A 15,922-nucleotide genomic window follows, 5' to 3' on the forward strand; every position below is an offset into this window, starting at 1 on the left:
TCCCCAGCCTGGAGCTGACCCACATGGCGCAGCAGACCTCTCCTGTCTCACCCGCTGCTCCCCTCAGCAGTGTGTTTTAGTAGATCTGCCTGTTCTGCTCCCCAGTCTGTCTCTGGTGAATCCTTTCACCACCCCAAACCTCTGGCCTACACCCCAGTACTACACAAAAATAAGTAAAATTTACAAAAGTAAAAAGAATCTAAGACTTCTTAGACAACTTAGACATATGGGGTTGTCTTGATTCTGCTTGTTCCACTCAGATCTAATGATCCATTTTGCCTTCTGTCAATCATCTGACTCAATGACATTTCCTTTGAAATACTTTTTTTTTTTTAATCTATGCATACAAGAACTGGGGTACAGCCCAGAGGTGCCGGGGGGTGAGAGGATTCACCAGAGACAGAACAAGGAGCAGAACAGGTGGATGTACTGAAATACACTAAGGGAGCAGTGGCCAGGTGAGGAGAGGTCTGCCACGCCATGTGGGTCACCTCCCTGGCTGGGGATTGAACTGGTGCTGTTTTGGTTGTGGATCATTTCATAGTGCTGAGACTTAATCACCAGCAGGGAGGCCCTGGGAAGTACTTTCTGTATGTCACATAATGTGATGGTACCAGGGGGATGCAGAAACCTGTTCTTGCTCAGCCTTTCTATCAGGTAGCTATGTTACATTAAGCAAGCCACTTTGCCTCTGTAACTTCAGTCCCCTCACATGCAGAACAGGCAATGATAAAAACAGCTTACATCCATAGAGCTCTTTCAATGTCCTGAGGCCAAAGAAAACTCATTCTCAGTGGGATCACCCCAGTATCACAGTGAGGACAGAGGGGAGATCTCTAGCACCTAAGCATTTACAGGCTATCTCTGGGCTGGCCAGTGAATGGACGAGCCACCTCTCTTTGCCCTCTCAAGCTTGACCCACCTCCTTCTTGCTGGGGTTCACACCCTCAGGGAGCTCCTCTGCAGGCACATTCACCAGCTGCTCCAGGGGGAAAATGGGCAGAGGCCCAGAACTGAGGTTGCTGTTAGCATGGAACACATCTGGTTTATGGCTTGTCATCTCCTAGGGAAGAAAGGAAAAACACTGGTTACTTCAGATGGTTTGTGGCCACCTCCAAGTTGCCTTTCTCTTTGAAGTCAATATGGATTTCTAGAATATTGCCTTCTAGAAGGTTTCTGTGACCTCATCTCCCAATCCTCCCACTTTTACACCCTCCTCATGAGAACACATTGGACTGGACCCACAAGCTGAACTTTGGTGGTCTGGGCCTACTCAGTGTTACCAAGCTACCACTGTTACGTCAGGAGTTGGATCCCGGCCAGGAGGCTGACCCACATGGCGCAGCAGACCTCCTGTCTCGCCCACTGCTCCTCTCAGCAATGTATTTCAGTGCATCTGCCTGTGCTGCTCCCCACGCTGTCTCTGGTGAATCCTCTCACCACCCCACACCTCTGGCCTGTACCCCAGTTCTTATATGCATAAATAAAACTTTTTTAAAAAAAACAGAGTTTGGAGGCCTATCCAACCACAGTGATACAAGATGGGTATTTTGTTCTATGACTTAAGAACTTCATGGTCGACCCTGGACATTCATGAATGCCCTTACCTGTCATAAATTGTCATCCATAGATTCACTTAGACTTGACCTAGCTATCCTGCTGCCTGCTTCATCGTCTCCTGAGCAGGCCTCATCAAGTGTCCCTGGGTCCCTGGTATGGCTAAAAATCCATATATAGTAACTGCTGAGGGCCTCCTTGGTGGCCTGGGAGTTAAGTTTCAATGCTGCCACTGTGAAGGCCTAGCGCAACAGCCTGCATTCAATCCCCAGCCTGGAACTGACCCACATGGCACAGCAGACCTCTCCTGTCCCACCCGCTGCTCCCCTCAGAAGTGTACTTTGCTCTGCCTGTTCTGCTTCCCACTCTGTCTCTGGTTAATCCTCTCTGCCCCACACCTCTGGCCAGCACCCCAATTCTAAGCAAAAATTAATAAAAGTTTTGTCTTTTTTTTTTTTAAGTATCTGCTGAGTTCCCCAAAATGGATATTGTTCTCGTTTTCTGGACACATTTCTGGAAGGTCTGTTTGGTCTTGATCTCCCATAAGGCTGTGTACTTGAAGGAAAGGTTTTGATTTCATATTTCCATACCCCAGGCCTACAGGTTAAATGTATTACTATTAACTCCCTGTAAGATCAAAGGAGTTGTATTCTACCTGGAGAAGGGATCTCAAAGGTAGCAGTAATAGAAAAAGCCTTTCTTAACATGTAGTCCTTGGGCTAACTGCTGCAAATTTCTGGGGCCCTTTGTTAAGACATGCATATGCCTGGGCTTTCACCCAGTTCTGAAAACCAAAATGTTTGGGAGTGGGATCTTAGGACCTGCACTAAAATAAGCTCTCCCCCCCCCCCAATTCCTATGCAGGATGAAATTTGGAAAATAGGGAATAGAGGAGACAAAACAGCTACAGCTTTTGAAGTTTAACAGCAAGAACTTGAGAAGCAAAAGAAAATAGCACGAGAAGGCGGAGGCCCTGGCATCTTTTCTGGTATTTTTCTCAGCTTCCTCAGGTCTGACCATCACCAATCGGCCACCACAGATGAGCCATCTGCTCAGTACTCACAGAAGAGATCCTGTCCCAGTTCACAGAATTTCCAAGCTCCTCTTTCTGTTCCTCGTAGGATTTGACATTCTGTGAATAAGATAAAAATTAGACCTGGGTCTCGAGCAGCAGAGACAAAAAACCATCTTTCTTCAGGTGTCGGGAAAGGCTGATCAGGCTCTCCCTTGGTGGTACAACGGGTTAAAGCTCAGTACTATGAAGCTATTGCAGCCACTTCAGTTTTAAGTTTGATTCCCCGACCCCGGAGGTGCCCCACATGGTGTGGCAGACCTCTCCTGACCTGCCTGCTGCTCCCCTCAGCATTGTATTTCAAGTCAACCTGCCTGTTCTGCTCCCCACACTGTCTCTGGTGAATCCTCTCACCCCCTGCACCTCTGGCCTGTACCCCAGTTCTGTATGCATAAATGAATCTTTAAAAAAATAAATAAATAAAAAGAAAAAAAGACTGACCCCGATGGTGAGAAAGGTTAGAGGGGGCCCAGACAGGGAACAGTGCCCCAAATAGGGGTTGAATGGTGAAGATGAGCAGCAAAAGCACTCATAAGGCCAGGGCCGGAGGTATTTGCTCCTGCTCCATCCTTAACAGGAATTTTCCCACCCTTACCCACATACAGCCTTGCAAACACTTGCCTACACAGTGCCAGTTCTGGGAGACTCAGGGGACACAGAGAACTGGGGGCTCCTCTCAGAGCCTGAAGAATTGAAGGGAAGAGAGGAGCCCATGGCTCCATGAAGAACCTCATCTATCCTCAGGGCCTGGCCCTGAGCACAGTACCTCAGGAACTGAAGCGTACTGAATGAATGGTGCATTGAGCGGAGCCAGCACAGACCTGTTGTGCAAACGCCCTGCCAGGGGTGTTGACTTGGAACTCTGATATGGACTGAGGAGGTTTGCAGTCCTGAGGCTTGTTTCAATCCACCCTCAAGACTAAAGGGTCCATCAACCACTGATTTTTTAAAATGTATTTGAGGAAATTAACCCAAGCTGTCAGTTTCCCTAAACTTGCCCCTAGTGCCAAGTTAGAGCACGGGAAGCCACCAGGCTAGGACTCCGTCTTCCTCAGCCTCCCTCCTTCCTGCAGGCACTTCACTGGGTTTCCACCTTGAGGACCCGACCTGTGCTCCCACCGTGTTTAGGAAATCACTGTCCTTCAGGTCAGGACCACATGTAGGACCCACTTTGATTTGATCTAGAATATAGTGCCAGGAAGACACGGCCTTTAACACTGATCTATTTCCTTACATCTGGCATGTGGTCTGCCAGCACTGGCCTGCAGAAGTTTCTGCAGTGATGAAATGATCTATTTCTGTGCTGTCCAATATGGTAGCCACTAGCCACACATAGCTAGTGAACACTTAGATGGTGGCTAGTGAGAAACTGAAATTTTGGTTTTAATTTTAATGAAGTCAAATTTTAATTAAAATTTGAAATTTTGGTTTTAATTTTAATTAAGTCAAATTTTAATTAAAATTTGAAATTTTGGTTTTAATTTTAATTAAGTCAAATGTACAACTCTTAAGAATGATATCCAACAGTTTTGAGCTAAATCTGGTGCATAAGCAAGGCGGTGTAATTAGCTTAGGATTTTGATCTATTTCCTTCCCTCTCCCCCCAGCAGGGTACTTAATGGTCTAAAGTGCAGCTCTGCTCTTTATTCTAAGCTGCCCTAACCCCATACAAATGCACCTTGCGTCATACGGCCCAAGGAGAAACCTGGCATCAGCGTGCCTGGGTGTGCGAGGAGGCCACCCAGAAAAGGGTGAGCTGGCTGTGGGGTGAGGATGAACTGAGGCTACTCACACTCCACTTAAAGGGGTCCCAAGCCAGGAACCAGCCCGTGAAGGTGGGGGGCTCGTATCCCTGCTTCACCACAATGATGGGGGTCTCAGGGTCACGACCGCTGGGGTGGGTCCTGAGGTACTCCTGCACAGTGATGGCCGCAGCCTTCTTCTCTTCCTCGTTGGCATGCTTCCCGATCCAGAAGAAGACCTGTGGGATACACCAGGGCTCAGTCAGTTGTCGTGGACTGCTGTGTCCAGGCTCAATTCCAACCACCTAGGCCCAATGGCTTTGGGCAGGCCCCACCCAACCTTGACTTTCATGTGGGAAATGAGGTTAGACAGATGCCCTCTGCCTGGATATTCTGAATATCCAGCCTCTCTGGAGCCTCTCGAGCCAAAGATCCTCAAAAACACTCCTACTGCCATGTGAGAAAAACCAGGTTTTGGGAGAATACATCTGCCCAGCAGCCCCGCAGCTCCCTTCCAGTTTCTTCAGCCCCTTTGATGCAGAACACCATGACCACCAATATCGAGTATGTGAGCCAAGACGACGTCAGACCTTACCTACCCCTGAAGCTACTACCTCTTGGTCCCGGGGCTTGAAGTGTTAGTAACAGAGGTCCCTAGGCCTCAGGCCTACCTGATCCCAGACATCTAGCAGGAACACATCATCCTCTTCCAAGTCATCCTGATTGAAGTCGGGGATCTCCGTGGCCAGGAAGCGCCCGGTCTGGTTGGAACACTCGAAGAGCCGGGGCGTGATGACCAGATTTTCCTCCTGCAGTCTGCAAGGTGGGGAGAAGATTGTTGGCAGAAGGAAGTGTGGGGGAGGGGGCTTGGGGACCCTGGCCTGGAAAGTCTTTCCCAGGAAACACTTATTACTGATCTAACAAAAAGCGCCCCCATCCTCCCAAGAGTTCTTGACTGCTCCCAGGGAGAAATACCCACTGCTTTTCAAAGGATGCATTCCAGAGACTCTTCCATACCTTCGTTAGGACCTTCTTTCTGCTATCGTCCCTCTCCTATTACTGCTTCTGCTGCCATACATGCCATTCTGCTTTTGAACTGGGGAATAGTGGCTTGTGGATCTGCTTTAGAAAACCATTTGAGGCCCTCCCTGGTGGTGCAGCAAGTTAAAGAGCAGCAGTACAAGCAAGCCCCAGCTGCTTCAGTTCGAGTTCAACCCCACCCCACAGGTGATCCACATGGTGTGGCTGACCTCTCCTGACCCACCCGCTGCTCCCCTCAGCAGTGTACTTCCTCTATCTGCCTGTTCTGTTCCCTGCTCTGTCTGTGGTGAAGCCTCTCACCGCCTCCGCACCTCTGGCTTGTACCCCAGTTCTGTATGCATAAATAAATAAATACTTTTAAAAACATTTGAAAAAGGCTTTAAAGCTGGCGCTCCTCAGCATCCGGGTCCTGTGCCAGCCCAGAGTGTGGGCTGGGGAGGCTCTCCTTCCTCCTAAAGGGGAAGCCTAAAGCCCTGCTCCTCTCTGAGCTGCCTCCTAGGCTTGTGAACTCCTTGGACTAGGGAGATAGACACCCCCACCCCACCAGGCCTGAGCATGCCATGTGAGAGCACAGTCAGCCCCTAAGCCCAAAGGGCTCCAAAGTCATGCGTCGCTCCCATTCATCTTGTAGCCCTGAAGGTCTGGCATCTAAACTCTATCCGAGGGTCTTGAGGGTTGAGGTCCTGGGAAGCTCTCCAGCCTCAGAAGGTGAACAGGGGGTAAGAGACCCAGTGGTTACCTCTTGGAATTGGCGTAGGGGGCCTTCCCGCCCAGGGCCATCCAGAAGTTGGCTGGCTCCTGCCCTTCCACCACCACTTGCTTCTCCGTCCGGGAGATGATGTCAGCGACCACCTTGGCCATCTCCCGTTCATCCCCACTGCAGCCCTGGGGAGGAGAGGGGGTCCCTGCGCTGGAGAAGATCATCTCTGGTGCCAGCCCCTACCCCTGCGCCTCCCCCAATCACTGGCCTAGAGCTCTTGGGCCTGGGAGGGCACCCCTACATCAGGGCTCTCACAAGTGGCCAATGCAGAGACAGCCCTCCCACCGCCTCCCCTGGACACACCAATGAATGGCGGAGGAGGCAAGAGTGTGTGCATGCCCCTTGCAGGGCAGGTGAAGTCGTCCAAGAGAGATCTTTGCAGAGATCAAAGGAGAGACGGCAACAGGCATGGGGTAGTGGGAGCGCCCGAGACAGGAAAACAAGACTGGCCAGCCAGAGGCTACCTGGATGAGACCAACCCAGTCGCAGATACCGGGGGTCATGGTCAGGCCGAGGAAGGGGAGAGGGTCACAGGCAACGCGAACCAGCAAGCAGAACCTACTCAGCCAGAGGCTCCGGCCTGACCCAGGTCTACTCTCTCTGACGGCCCCCACTGCCCACTTTGGCGGAGGCGGCTGCTTGGCCCTTCACACACCTTCCCACACCACAGGTAGCAGCAGGACTGGGTCTTGAGGAGGAAGACGTCATTGGAGTTGAGGGAGGAGGCCCGGGCTGGGACCTCGAAGGCCTTGGTGTTGTTCGCAGTGGTTCCCCGGACCTGGAACAGCCTGGTGGAGGGCTCGGGCTCTGTGTTGCCTGCCCGGGAGGTACCTCCCTGCAAGGGAAGGGAAGAAAGCCGGGAAAGAGAGGTGGCAGGAAGTTAGTAGAGATTGGAGATTGGGGAGGAAGAGAGGTTGGGCAAGACCTATTCATCTTACCAGAACATTGCTTTGCCCAAGACTCTACCCTGCTCAAAAGCCTTCAGTGGCTCCCTGTCGCTCCCTGATGACCAGAACCTGGCTCTCGGCGTGGCTTTAGAGGGTCCCACATGACGAAGATAAAAACGGCCTCTTCAGATGCTCTGCTCTCCCCAAACCCTCCAGTTCAACTTGGTCAGGCTTCTCTCTCTTCCTCTGGTGCCTTCTCCTGGTTCTTGGCCTTGCTCTGCTCCTGCACAGCACGCTCTCACCCTCCCTCTGCTAAGCTCTTCAACTCAAACCCCCTCGCTCTGTGCCTCCGTCTTCATCCTTTCCTTTGGACTCAGCTAGGGTTTCTGACATTTAGCTGCACTGGCTGTTGGCCCACCACGACAGTGGAACAGCTCACCCGACAAGACGGGCCACCTTGCAGCGTCATGGCATTCCCCTCCCCCCCCCCACAAACTTGCAGAGGGACGTGTACTTAGTAGGTGCCAAGCAGATTGTCATGCGTGTGAATGCAGGTCTCTTATTTCATTAGGCTGGAAGGCACCAAAGCTGTTTGGACAAGCCCTTCACTTAGGCAATTCTTGCCCAGATAATTTTTAATGTATACAACCCAAGGAGAAGGGGTGTAGAGTGAAACAGCTCTTGCACACATGAAATGCAATGTAGATTCAAATTACATGCATATTCAGATCATGTATACATTCAAAGGTCAGCGGTCCTTTCCATTCCCAGCTCCTGTCCTGCAAAGAATGGGCTTCACCCACCCTGCTCCACCCTTGCACCCCTCCCCCTCCCCTGGGGGTACTTGGGGTGCTTCAGTGCTGCAGCCACACCTGGTAGACCACCATTTGTCCTTTGAAGATGGCCATGAGATGGGGCGGTTCCTTGCCCATTGGGACCCGGATCTGGACCGGTTCATTATTGTACTGCTGGTCCAGGAAGACAGCCTGATAGGCTGAGGCTGCAATTTCATCCTGGCTGGCCTGACTGCCCTGGGGATGAGCAGGATAGAGAGAGGGAGGGCGTCAGTCCCCTCTTCTGACCCCAGCCCCAGATTCAGCAAAAACTCCACCCCAATCATCTTCCCCACCAAACCCCACCCTGCACAAAATACAGTGTGACCCAGGACCTCAGTCCTGATCCTGTCCTCACACCCAATCTCTGCCCAGCCCCAACCCAGCCTGACCCACCTGCTACCCCAACCTTTTGACCCAAGAGCACCATCCACAGGAAGCAACTTGGCTACCATGTGGCCCACCCTGGAGGCCACACCCAAGCATGTCCCTGCTCTGTCACATCTGGTCACAGAAAACCCAGTCACAGATGGTGAAGGGAATGTGTAGGAGGACACAGAAATTAGGAGACTCAGAGAACCGATGTTGAAAGGGCTGGGAATGCAGGTGCCCTGTGTTAGCAGGCTCTCACGTCCGGAGCAGTCCCAAGGTGGCACAGGAGTGAGCTGGCCATCACCAGAGGTGTTCAACTCAAGGGTGATAGCCTCTTGGCAAGCGCACAGCGAAGAGAGCTGAGTCTGCCGTGCCCTGTCAGGATGGGGCAGCGCCTAACCTGCCAGGTGTAGAGCAGATAGTTCTTCTTCTCTCCGATGAGGTAGGTGTAGAGCAGCAGATAGCAGTCACCCCCGTAGAAGTGGCCCAGCCACCTGGACTCCACAGGGACCAGCTCCAGGTCCTCGATGCGCCACACCTAGAGCCGGGAGCAGGTCAGTGTGAGGTCCAGGGTGGGGCCCAGCAGCCCCCCCAACTCCAACATGGGCATTCCGCCCTCACCCTACCTGCACATCCCCGCTGCCATCATCAACCATCCTGTGCTGGGCAGCCACCTGAGGCTGGACGTGCATGGACGCGGCATCAAACTTCACCTGTTCCACCTTGGCTGGAGTGGAGTGGAGAGGAACCACATAATGCAGCTGTCACCAGCCGAGGTCCCCCTGTCCTCGCAGCGCCCTAAGTGACAGCTCCAATGCTTAGCCCCATTTTGCCCATGATACCAAGGCAGAGATTCAGTAGCTTCCTGGAGATCAGAGCTGGAGAGACGCAGCTCTCTCTGCCAGGCTGGACTCATGCTGGAATGGTGCCCAGGAGAGCCGGAGGGCCATAAAGAGCCTTGTCCCGACCTCCTGCACGCGCAGACAGGCCTGGCCCCCAGCTCCATGAGAGCTAGCTGTGTGGTGACGGGCCTTTCACCCTCGGTGAGACCTGGTTGCTGATGGTTTCCAGGGAGGCCCAAGCCATTGCAAATGAAAAGCAGGTCATCTCAGCTCCGTTTTGTGACAACTCTTTTTTTTTTTCTTTTTTTCATTTTAAAAGGGCAGATTTAAGAAAACAATGTTAGCTTAGAGACAAGAATATCTGTCCTGGCAACGCTTGCATGTATCCATGCCCTGCCGTGGGGAGCCCAGAGCCATTACCAGGTGCAGGGGGTAGGAGGGTGGGGCGAATCAGGGTCTTACCCACGGAACCCACAGTGTGGGTTTTGCCCAGGCCTGACGTCCGGTTGGGCACTGTCCACTTCTGGAAGAGCTGCTGGAAGACGGCTGACTCGGCCCCGTCATTCTGCACCTCCACCTGGGTGCTGGGTGGGTACTGCTTCGCTTTGATAAAGTTCTAGGGAGAGGAGTGGGCGGCTGGGGTGCGTCTCTCCCAAGCCCAGAGCCAGCCAAAGCTGCCCTAACCCCGAGCAGACTCCACCACTAACCTCCCAAACCTGGACCTTCGCCAAGACCCAGGGCTGACCCCAAATCTGACCCTGCTTCAGCCCTGACCCTGAAGTTCGATCAGACCTCACAATTGAACCCCTAATTCTAACCCTGACCCCCAGCTTCCAACCTTGAATCAACCTCAGTCCAACCAGCACTGGCTTCTGTCAGTCAGTTAGGGTGACTGACCTAACAAACACCCCAGAGCACCCTAACTGTCAGTCAGTTAGCGTGACTGCCCTAACGAGCACCCCAGACTGCTCTGGCCTGGCCGTGCTGGCCCAGTCCCTGCTGTTAGGAAGGATGCCTCCATTTGCTCCTCTCTTCTCCCAAGCTAGTTCTCAAGTGCAGGATTGGGGAGCCCATATTCTGAGGAGGCTCCTGGTTGCTGGGTGACTGACTCCCTGGCAATCAGAGAACGCCCAAGATGACTAGATCACACCCACCCAGCCCTGCCACCCTGGGGTCTGGCCCTCCCACTCCAACCCTCCCTGGACCCCAGCCCCACCAATGCCTGGTTCATGGCTCCCTTCCTCTCCTCAGCATTGGCATTCTTTCCCTTCCACACGTAGATCTTCAGGCCACCCTGGTCCAGGATGTAACAGTCCTGAGGGACAGAGATGAAGACCGAGAGCAGGATGTGATGGCATTGACGGTGTTGGGCTGGGGGTGGGGGTGCAGGCACAGTCTCCTCCCCTCCACCCCAGCCCCCACTCCCCCTTCTCTGCCCATCCCCACCCCTCTACCCCCTCTCACCTCATGATTCAGCAGGTCTTGAGTGAGGGGCCTTGTGGCAACTTCTCTAATCACCAGCTTTCCCTCTGAGTCAGACACACTACAGGACAAAGGAACAGCATAGAGGGGGGCCCGGGCCTGCCCAGCCCCCCAGGCCCCAGCCCAGGAAGGCCCAACAGTGCACTCACTGGAACAGCTTGAGGCTGGCCTTGAGAGCCGGCTCCACCACCGTGTCCGGCACGGCGGCCTTCAGCTCTCTCCGCTGGCCTAGCACGTGGTTCATGATGGCCATCAGCTGAGGGCTGGCCTTCTCGTCCTCCCCTTCCACCACGCCCACGTAGGCCCGCCCGCCACGCTCCTGGTCCCGGATCTCCTTGGCCAGGTTCATGCCCTGCAGAGAAGCCACAGGTGACCCCTGGAGGCTAGTGGGGGGCAGCTTCACACCTCAAACCAGCCTTTTTAACCCCAGTGCCCCTCCTCTCTCATACCAGCCCCAGCTGGGCTCACCCAGCCCCAGTCTAGAGACGACTGAGCCCCAGCTGACGTCTCCAGCCCAACTTTCTGCTCATCTTTTTTTTTACCCAACCTCCAAGATAACCCCATTTTTAAGGTGTACAAAATGGAAGATACATTAAAAAACAAAACAAAACTGAAGTCTAGATTTGCTCCCCAAATCTGAACTTCCCAACCTTGCCCACCCCAGGAAATGGGGCTCCACCCACCCCCACCTGTCTCTCCCCTCTTCATCTCCCCCATCAACACACGTCCAGTGGATGCCTGTCCAGGGCCTGCCAGAGTCCCTTGGGAGCCTCCACCCCGATTGTCCTCCCAGTTCCTGAGAACAAACCCCACCCTCCTCCACAGACTTACAGACACATAACAGGCCCCCCTGAGAGCCACCCATCCTCCTCTCAGGCCCCTCAAAACTCCAGTCATGCTCAGGCTTTCTGGCCTCTGCAGGGGGCCTTGGGCTTTCCACATCCCACCTTCTCCTCAGCCTGGGCCTCCAGGACTGCCCTCCCCACCCCCACTTTCTCCCCTATTCATGTCCGTCTCCCCACCAGAAGGTCAGCTACAAGCTAGAGCCAGGGCAGGATCCTGCCCATTTCATTTGCCACGGGGCCCCGGGCATGGCCAGCATCTGCCATGCGCCCAGTCTCCAGATGAGCCACAGATACATGCACACACTCAAACCCCACCAAGCACCTCTCCCCGACATGGAATCTCGCTTCAACTCCAAACGCACCAGCCAGGCAGCCAGGGTTGACATCAGGGGAAGTGGGGCCAGCTGGAGTGGGCTGGAGGGTGGGAGATGGGGGTGGAGGGAGCAGGTTGGGGCAGGGAGGGACTTCAGGGGAGTTGGGAGAATGATGAGTTTACCCTGAGTCTCTCCATGCGGTTACTTTCATGCCCGTTCCACTGGATGATGAGCATCCCGAGGTCCAGGAGGAAAACATCCCCCCGGTTAAAACTCTTCCAGGACATCTCCACCTGCAGAGCGGTGTGTGTGTGTGGGCACACGCGTTACTCAGACCCCTCGTCAGCCACCCTCTCTTGCCCCCATCCCCTGCCCTCAGCCCTCCTCACTCCACCCAGGCCGGGAGGGGGACGCCAGGCCATGTGTCCCAGGCCCAGGTCAACGCCCACCTCTCCGGCTATCACATTCCTCTTGCCCTTGACGTGCAGCAGCCGCTGGATATCATAAGAGTTGGTCTCCACGTGCTTCATGCCGGAAGCCACACCCCCTTTCCGGATCCTGAGAAGAGGTGCCTTGAATGGCCACAGCGGTCTGGGAGGCGTGGTGACCCCCTGTCTTGCCTAGCTGCCTCTGGGGGGGGCAGGGGTGGAGGAGGGTGCAGGAGCAGGGCTAGGTGAGATGCGTGTGCGCCACGCTCAGCTTCACACAGCGCAGGCTGCATCAGTCTGCGCGCCCAGGCCGTGGTGGCTGCTAGGTGCCGGGCCGCAGGCCCCTCCCGCTAGTCCTCCGCTGCTGAGGGGCTGCTGAGGGGCCTGCAGGACGGCGCAGGACGGTGTGGCTCGGCGTGTGCCCGCCCGGATTCATGCATGCAGGCCCTAGCATCAGCGCCAGTTGGAGGTGGATCTTGGGGTGGGGACCAACGATTTCGGAGAGCCCAAGGAGGGGCCCTCACCCGGGCCTTGGAAGAAGAGACATCAGAGACCTGGCCCCTCTTTAAGTGTGCGGAGACGGGGAGCACGTCTTAGGGAGGGCTGGGGGTTGGCGCTAAGGGGGAGCCCCTGTCTCCCTGGCATCAGTAGGAACTTGGCTCCAGACTGTGCGTTTGATGGGGGAAGCCCAGAGGCCAGAACTTCAGACTTTTTAGGAACAACTGGAACTCTGGACTCTGAGTTTGAAGGCCTGCTTTCGAGAAAGAGGGGCCTGCTTGAGGAAGAGGGAGCCACTGGGCGGACGTGGGACTTGAAGCGCTGCCATGGAGGGCCTCTTCTAGCCATCTCTCTGGGACATGCAATTGGAGTTGACTTCGAAAAATGTGTGGTGCACAGAATCACACAAGTTCAGAATGCCCTCTGGGGGTTGGGGGATGGAAAGCTAGGATGACACAGTAGGAATGAGGGGGGCAGAGTGCAAAGTTGGAAATCACCAAAGCCCATTGTGGGGCCCCTTGCGGGGCTCCCCCAAGCCTCAGGTTCCTTTCCAGGCTCCGGGTGGGTCACCTCCCTCTGCCCGGCTCTGCTTGCTCCCCCCCCCCACCTGGCCCCACCCCCACCCCGCCTGCAGCGCCCTGCATACACAATGCCCTGCTTGAAGTAGCCTCGGAAGGCATCGCTCTCATTGCCCTGGACTTCACGGTGCTGGACTGCCCGGCCCTTCAGGAAGTCGTCCATCTGCGTGGTGTAAATGGCGGCCGCCCCTTGCTCGTCCTGGGACGAGGCCTGGCCGATCCAGAAGTGGATGTCATAGGACAGATTGCTGCCCGTCTTGTGGATCTAGGGAGAGAGCATGTCCAGTGTACTGGGGGCCCTGGACACCACCGCCCGCTGCCCGCCCCCTGCAGGCCAGCCCTGAGCTGCTCTCCCAGCCCCACCAGACTGCATAGGGCCAATGTCTTCCCCTGGGGCCTGGCTCACCTCCCCTTGGAAATAACTTGGTCGGACCAGGGAAGGTTCCCAAAGTGAGACCCACGGGCCATCAAGGGCCCATAATTAGATGGAGCACAAATAAATGGCTATTTGAATAATTACGTACATATTTTATGACTTGCTGTTGTGACATTGTGACACGGAACACTGCTTTTCATTTATGACACTGACGCAGAGTTCTATTTTTTAAGTAATGGTATTTCCGTTTTAAAAGTGAATCAGTATAAGGAAAAATACAAATGCACCAACACTGTGGGGGGTCTCTGGGGGCAGACACCCAGCACTATCAAGACTCCTGGGGTGGAAGAAGGGGCTCCCGGTGGGTGGCGCGAGTGAGGTCCCACCAGCTCAGAGATCCCCAGAACTGTAAATCCGCAGGCAGCAGCGGGGAGTTCGGCTCCCCAGGGAGAGGAGGGTCCCCCTGCAGGGCCATCACTAGGCCCAGGCACCTGGTGAGGGCCACTGTGGGGAGACCAGCATAGACTGGGCTTGCTGCGCCCTCAGCCCCTGCCCCGGCAGACCCGCACTCACGGCCAGGACGATGTAGCAGTCGCCATCAAAGAAGCTGCCGAAGGTGCTGGAGGGGACTGGCACCATCTGCATGGCCTAGGGAGAGAGGGGGCATGGTGGGGGCAGCCTCCCTCCCACGGGCCAGCCCGCCTGCAGGAAGCCAGGGAGGGAGAGGGAGGCAGAGGGGAGGGGAGAAAGGGCAAGGCGCAGGAGTGAAGAAAAGGGGTGGCCTGGCCTGCCGGAGGGAGAGACAGGGAGGGAGAGACAGGGAAGGGGAGGAGATGGAAGGAAGAGGAAGGTGGAAAGACAAGGAAGAAATGGCGGCAGAAAAAGGGATGAAGGAAGTGAGGAAACAAACAAGGAAAGCGTGGGGAGGAGAAGCCCAGGGGAGTGGCGCAGGAACAGGCTTCAGGTGGGATTGCAGGACTCGGAGGATTTCTAGGCCTCTTCCTTCCTCCCCACACCCCAGCCTACCCCTCAGCCCCTGCCCCCTGCACCCCGACCCATGCCCAGGCCTGCCCGCCTCCTCCCTACCCCTGCCCAGGCAGCCTCACCTCGATCCTCCATATCTGCAACCCTGGAGTGGTGGTGTTGAGGGAACTTTTGACTTGGGCATTCAGTTTGGTCATGGTGATGAGCTAGGGGAAAAGGGGTGTGGGAGCAAGAGACTGGGTGCTGCTCTCCAGCCCAGCCCTGGAGAGATCTCAACAATGCCGGGAGGCCAGGGAGTGGTGGGCCTCCCACCCTGGGCCCGGGTGGCTGTGGCCCTGCCTCCCGCCAGTCCACCCACGTCTGCTCTTGTCCCCGCCCTCTCATTCAAGCACCTACTCTGGTCCCTTAGCACCTTCTGAATAAAGCCCCACATCCTAGCCTGCCACTCAAGGCCCTTTTTGTCTAGCCCTGAAATCTTCTTTCTGAAAAAATTTTATTTAAGCTATGCTTGTCTAAAAATAGAAATGTACAAAGTTTAAAGTGAAAAAGGGAAGCAGAGAATAAATAAGAACTGAAAATATGTTCCCAAAAGGATTGAAAAAACAGGTGCTCAAACAAACATGAAACACATTCGCAATGTTCACAGTAGCCAAAATGTGGGAGCAACCCAAATGTCCATCAGATGACAAAGGGACCAACAAAAGGTAGCACATCCATGCAGTGGAATATTATTCGGTCATGAAAAATGAACTTCCAAAGCAAGCTCTAGGGAAAATGGAACTTGAATATATTATGTGGACTAAAGAAGTTAGACACAGAAGGCCACAAATTATATGATTCCATTTATATGAAATTACTAGGATAGGCTAATCCATAGAGAGAGCAAGTGGATTGCTTGTTGTTAGAGGTTGGGAGGAGGGAGAAGTGGGGAGTGACTGCTATTGTGTGAGGAATTTTCACTGGAGACTGTAAAAATTTCTAGAACTAGACAGTGGTGGTTGTTGGTATGTATGTGAGTGTACTTAATGCAACTGAATAGTATTCTTCCACATGGTTAAAATGGTCAATCATATATATTTTGCGTAATAAAGAGTCGCAAACAGCAATGTGCTAGTACTTCAAGCTACCCCCAAATTCTTCAATCACTATTCTGGTCCATGTCCACAAGCTACAGACCCCACAGAGTGGAAGTTATATTGGTTTGTTCAGTACTGAATCCACAGCATCTAATGCAGGGATAGGACTTTGCTGGTGGTTTTGTGAGTGGACAGGTAGGTGGGTGGAAGGATGGGTGGGTGGGTAGGGGGGTGG

At 54.3% G+C, this 15,922-nt stretch overlaps 1 protein-coding gene across 1 annotated transcript in view; it reads right to left on the reverse strand.

Annotated features, from left to right (window-relative positions):
- VIL1 (villin 1) overlaps positions 1-15,922 on the reverse strand; it is a 23,764-nt gene that overhangs the window by 4,352 nt on the left and 3,490 nt on the right. The window contains exons 2-19 of the mRNA XM_004674294.2: positions 14,734-14,817; positions 14,201-14,275; positions 13,320-13,516; positions 12,197-12,305; positions 11,930-12,040; positions 10,738-10,940; positions 10,571-10,649; positions 10,323-10,421; positions 9,569-9,722; positions 8,891-8,991; positions 8,665-8,802; positions 7,932-8,090; positions 6,828-7,007; positions 6,152-6,297; positions 5,043-5,187; positions 4,422-4,610; positions 2,621-2,689; positions 923-1,063 (exon numbers count right to left, since the gene is read on the reverse strand). Coding sequence (XP_004674351.1) covers positions 923-1,063; positions 2,621-2,689; positions 4,422-4,610; positions 5,043-5,187; positions 6,152-6,297; positions 6,828-7,007; positions 7,932-8,090; positions 8,665-8,802; positions 8,891-8,991; positions 9,569-9,722; positions 10,323-10,421; positions 10,571-10,649; positions 10,738-10,940; positions 11,930-12,040; positions 12,197-12,305; positions 13,320-13,516; positions 14,201-14,275; positions 14,734-14,808 — 2,370 coding nt within the window. The 5' untranslated portion in view covers positions 14,809-14,817. The remainder of the gene's footprint in view (positions 1-922; positions 1,064-2,620; positions 2,690-4,421; positions 4,611-5,042; positions 5,188-6,151; positions 6,298-6,827; positions 7,008-7,931; positions 8,091-8,664; positions 8,803-8,890; positions 8,992-9,568; positions 9,723-10,322; positions 10,422-10,570; positions 10,650-10,737; positions 10,941-11,929; positions 12,041-12,196; positions 12,306-13,319; positions 13,517-14,200; positions 14,276-14,733; positions 14,818-15,922) is intronic.

This window comes from Condylura cristata, unplaced genomic scaffold (genome assembly GCF_000260355.1).
Source record: "Condylura cristata isolate star-nosed mole 26May11 unplaced genomic scaffold, ConCri1.0 scaffold00002, whole genome shotgun sequence".
NCBI lineage: Eukaryota > Metazoa > Chordata > Mammalia > Eulipotyphla > Talpidae > Condylura > Condylura cristata.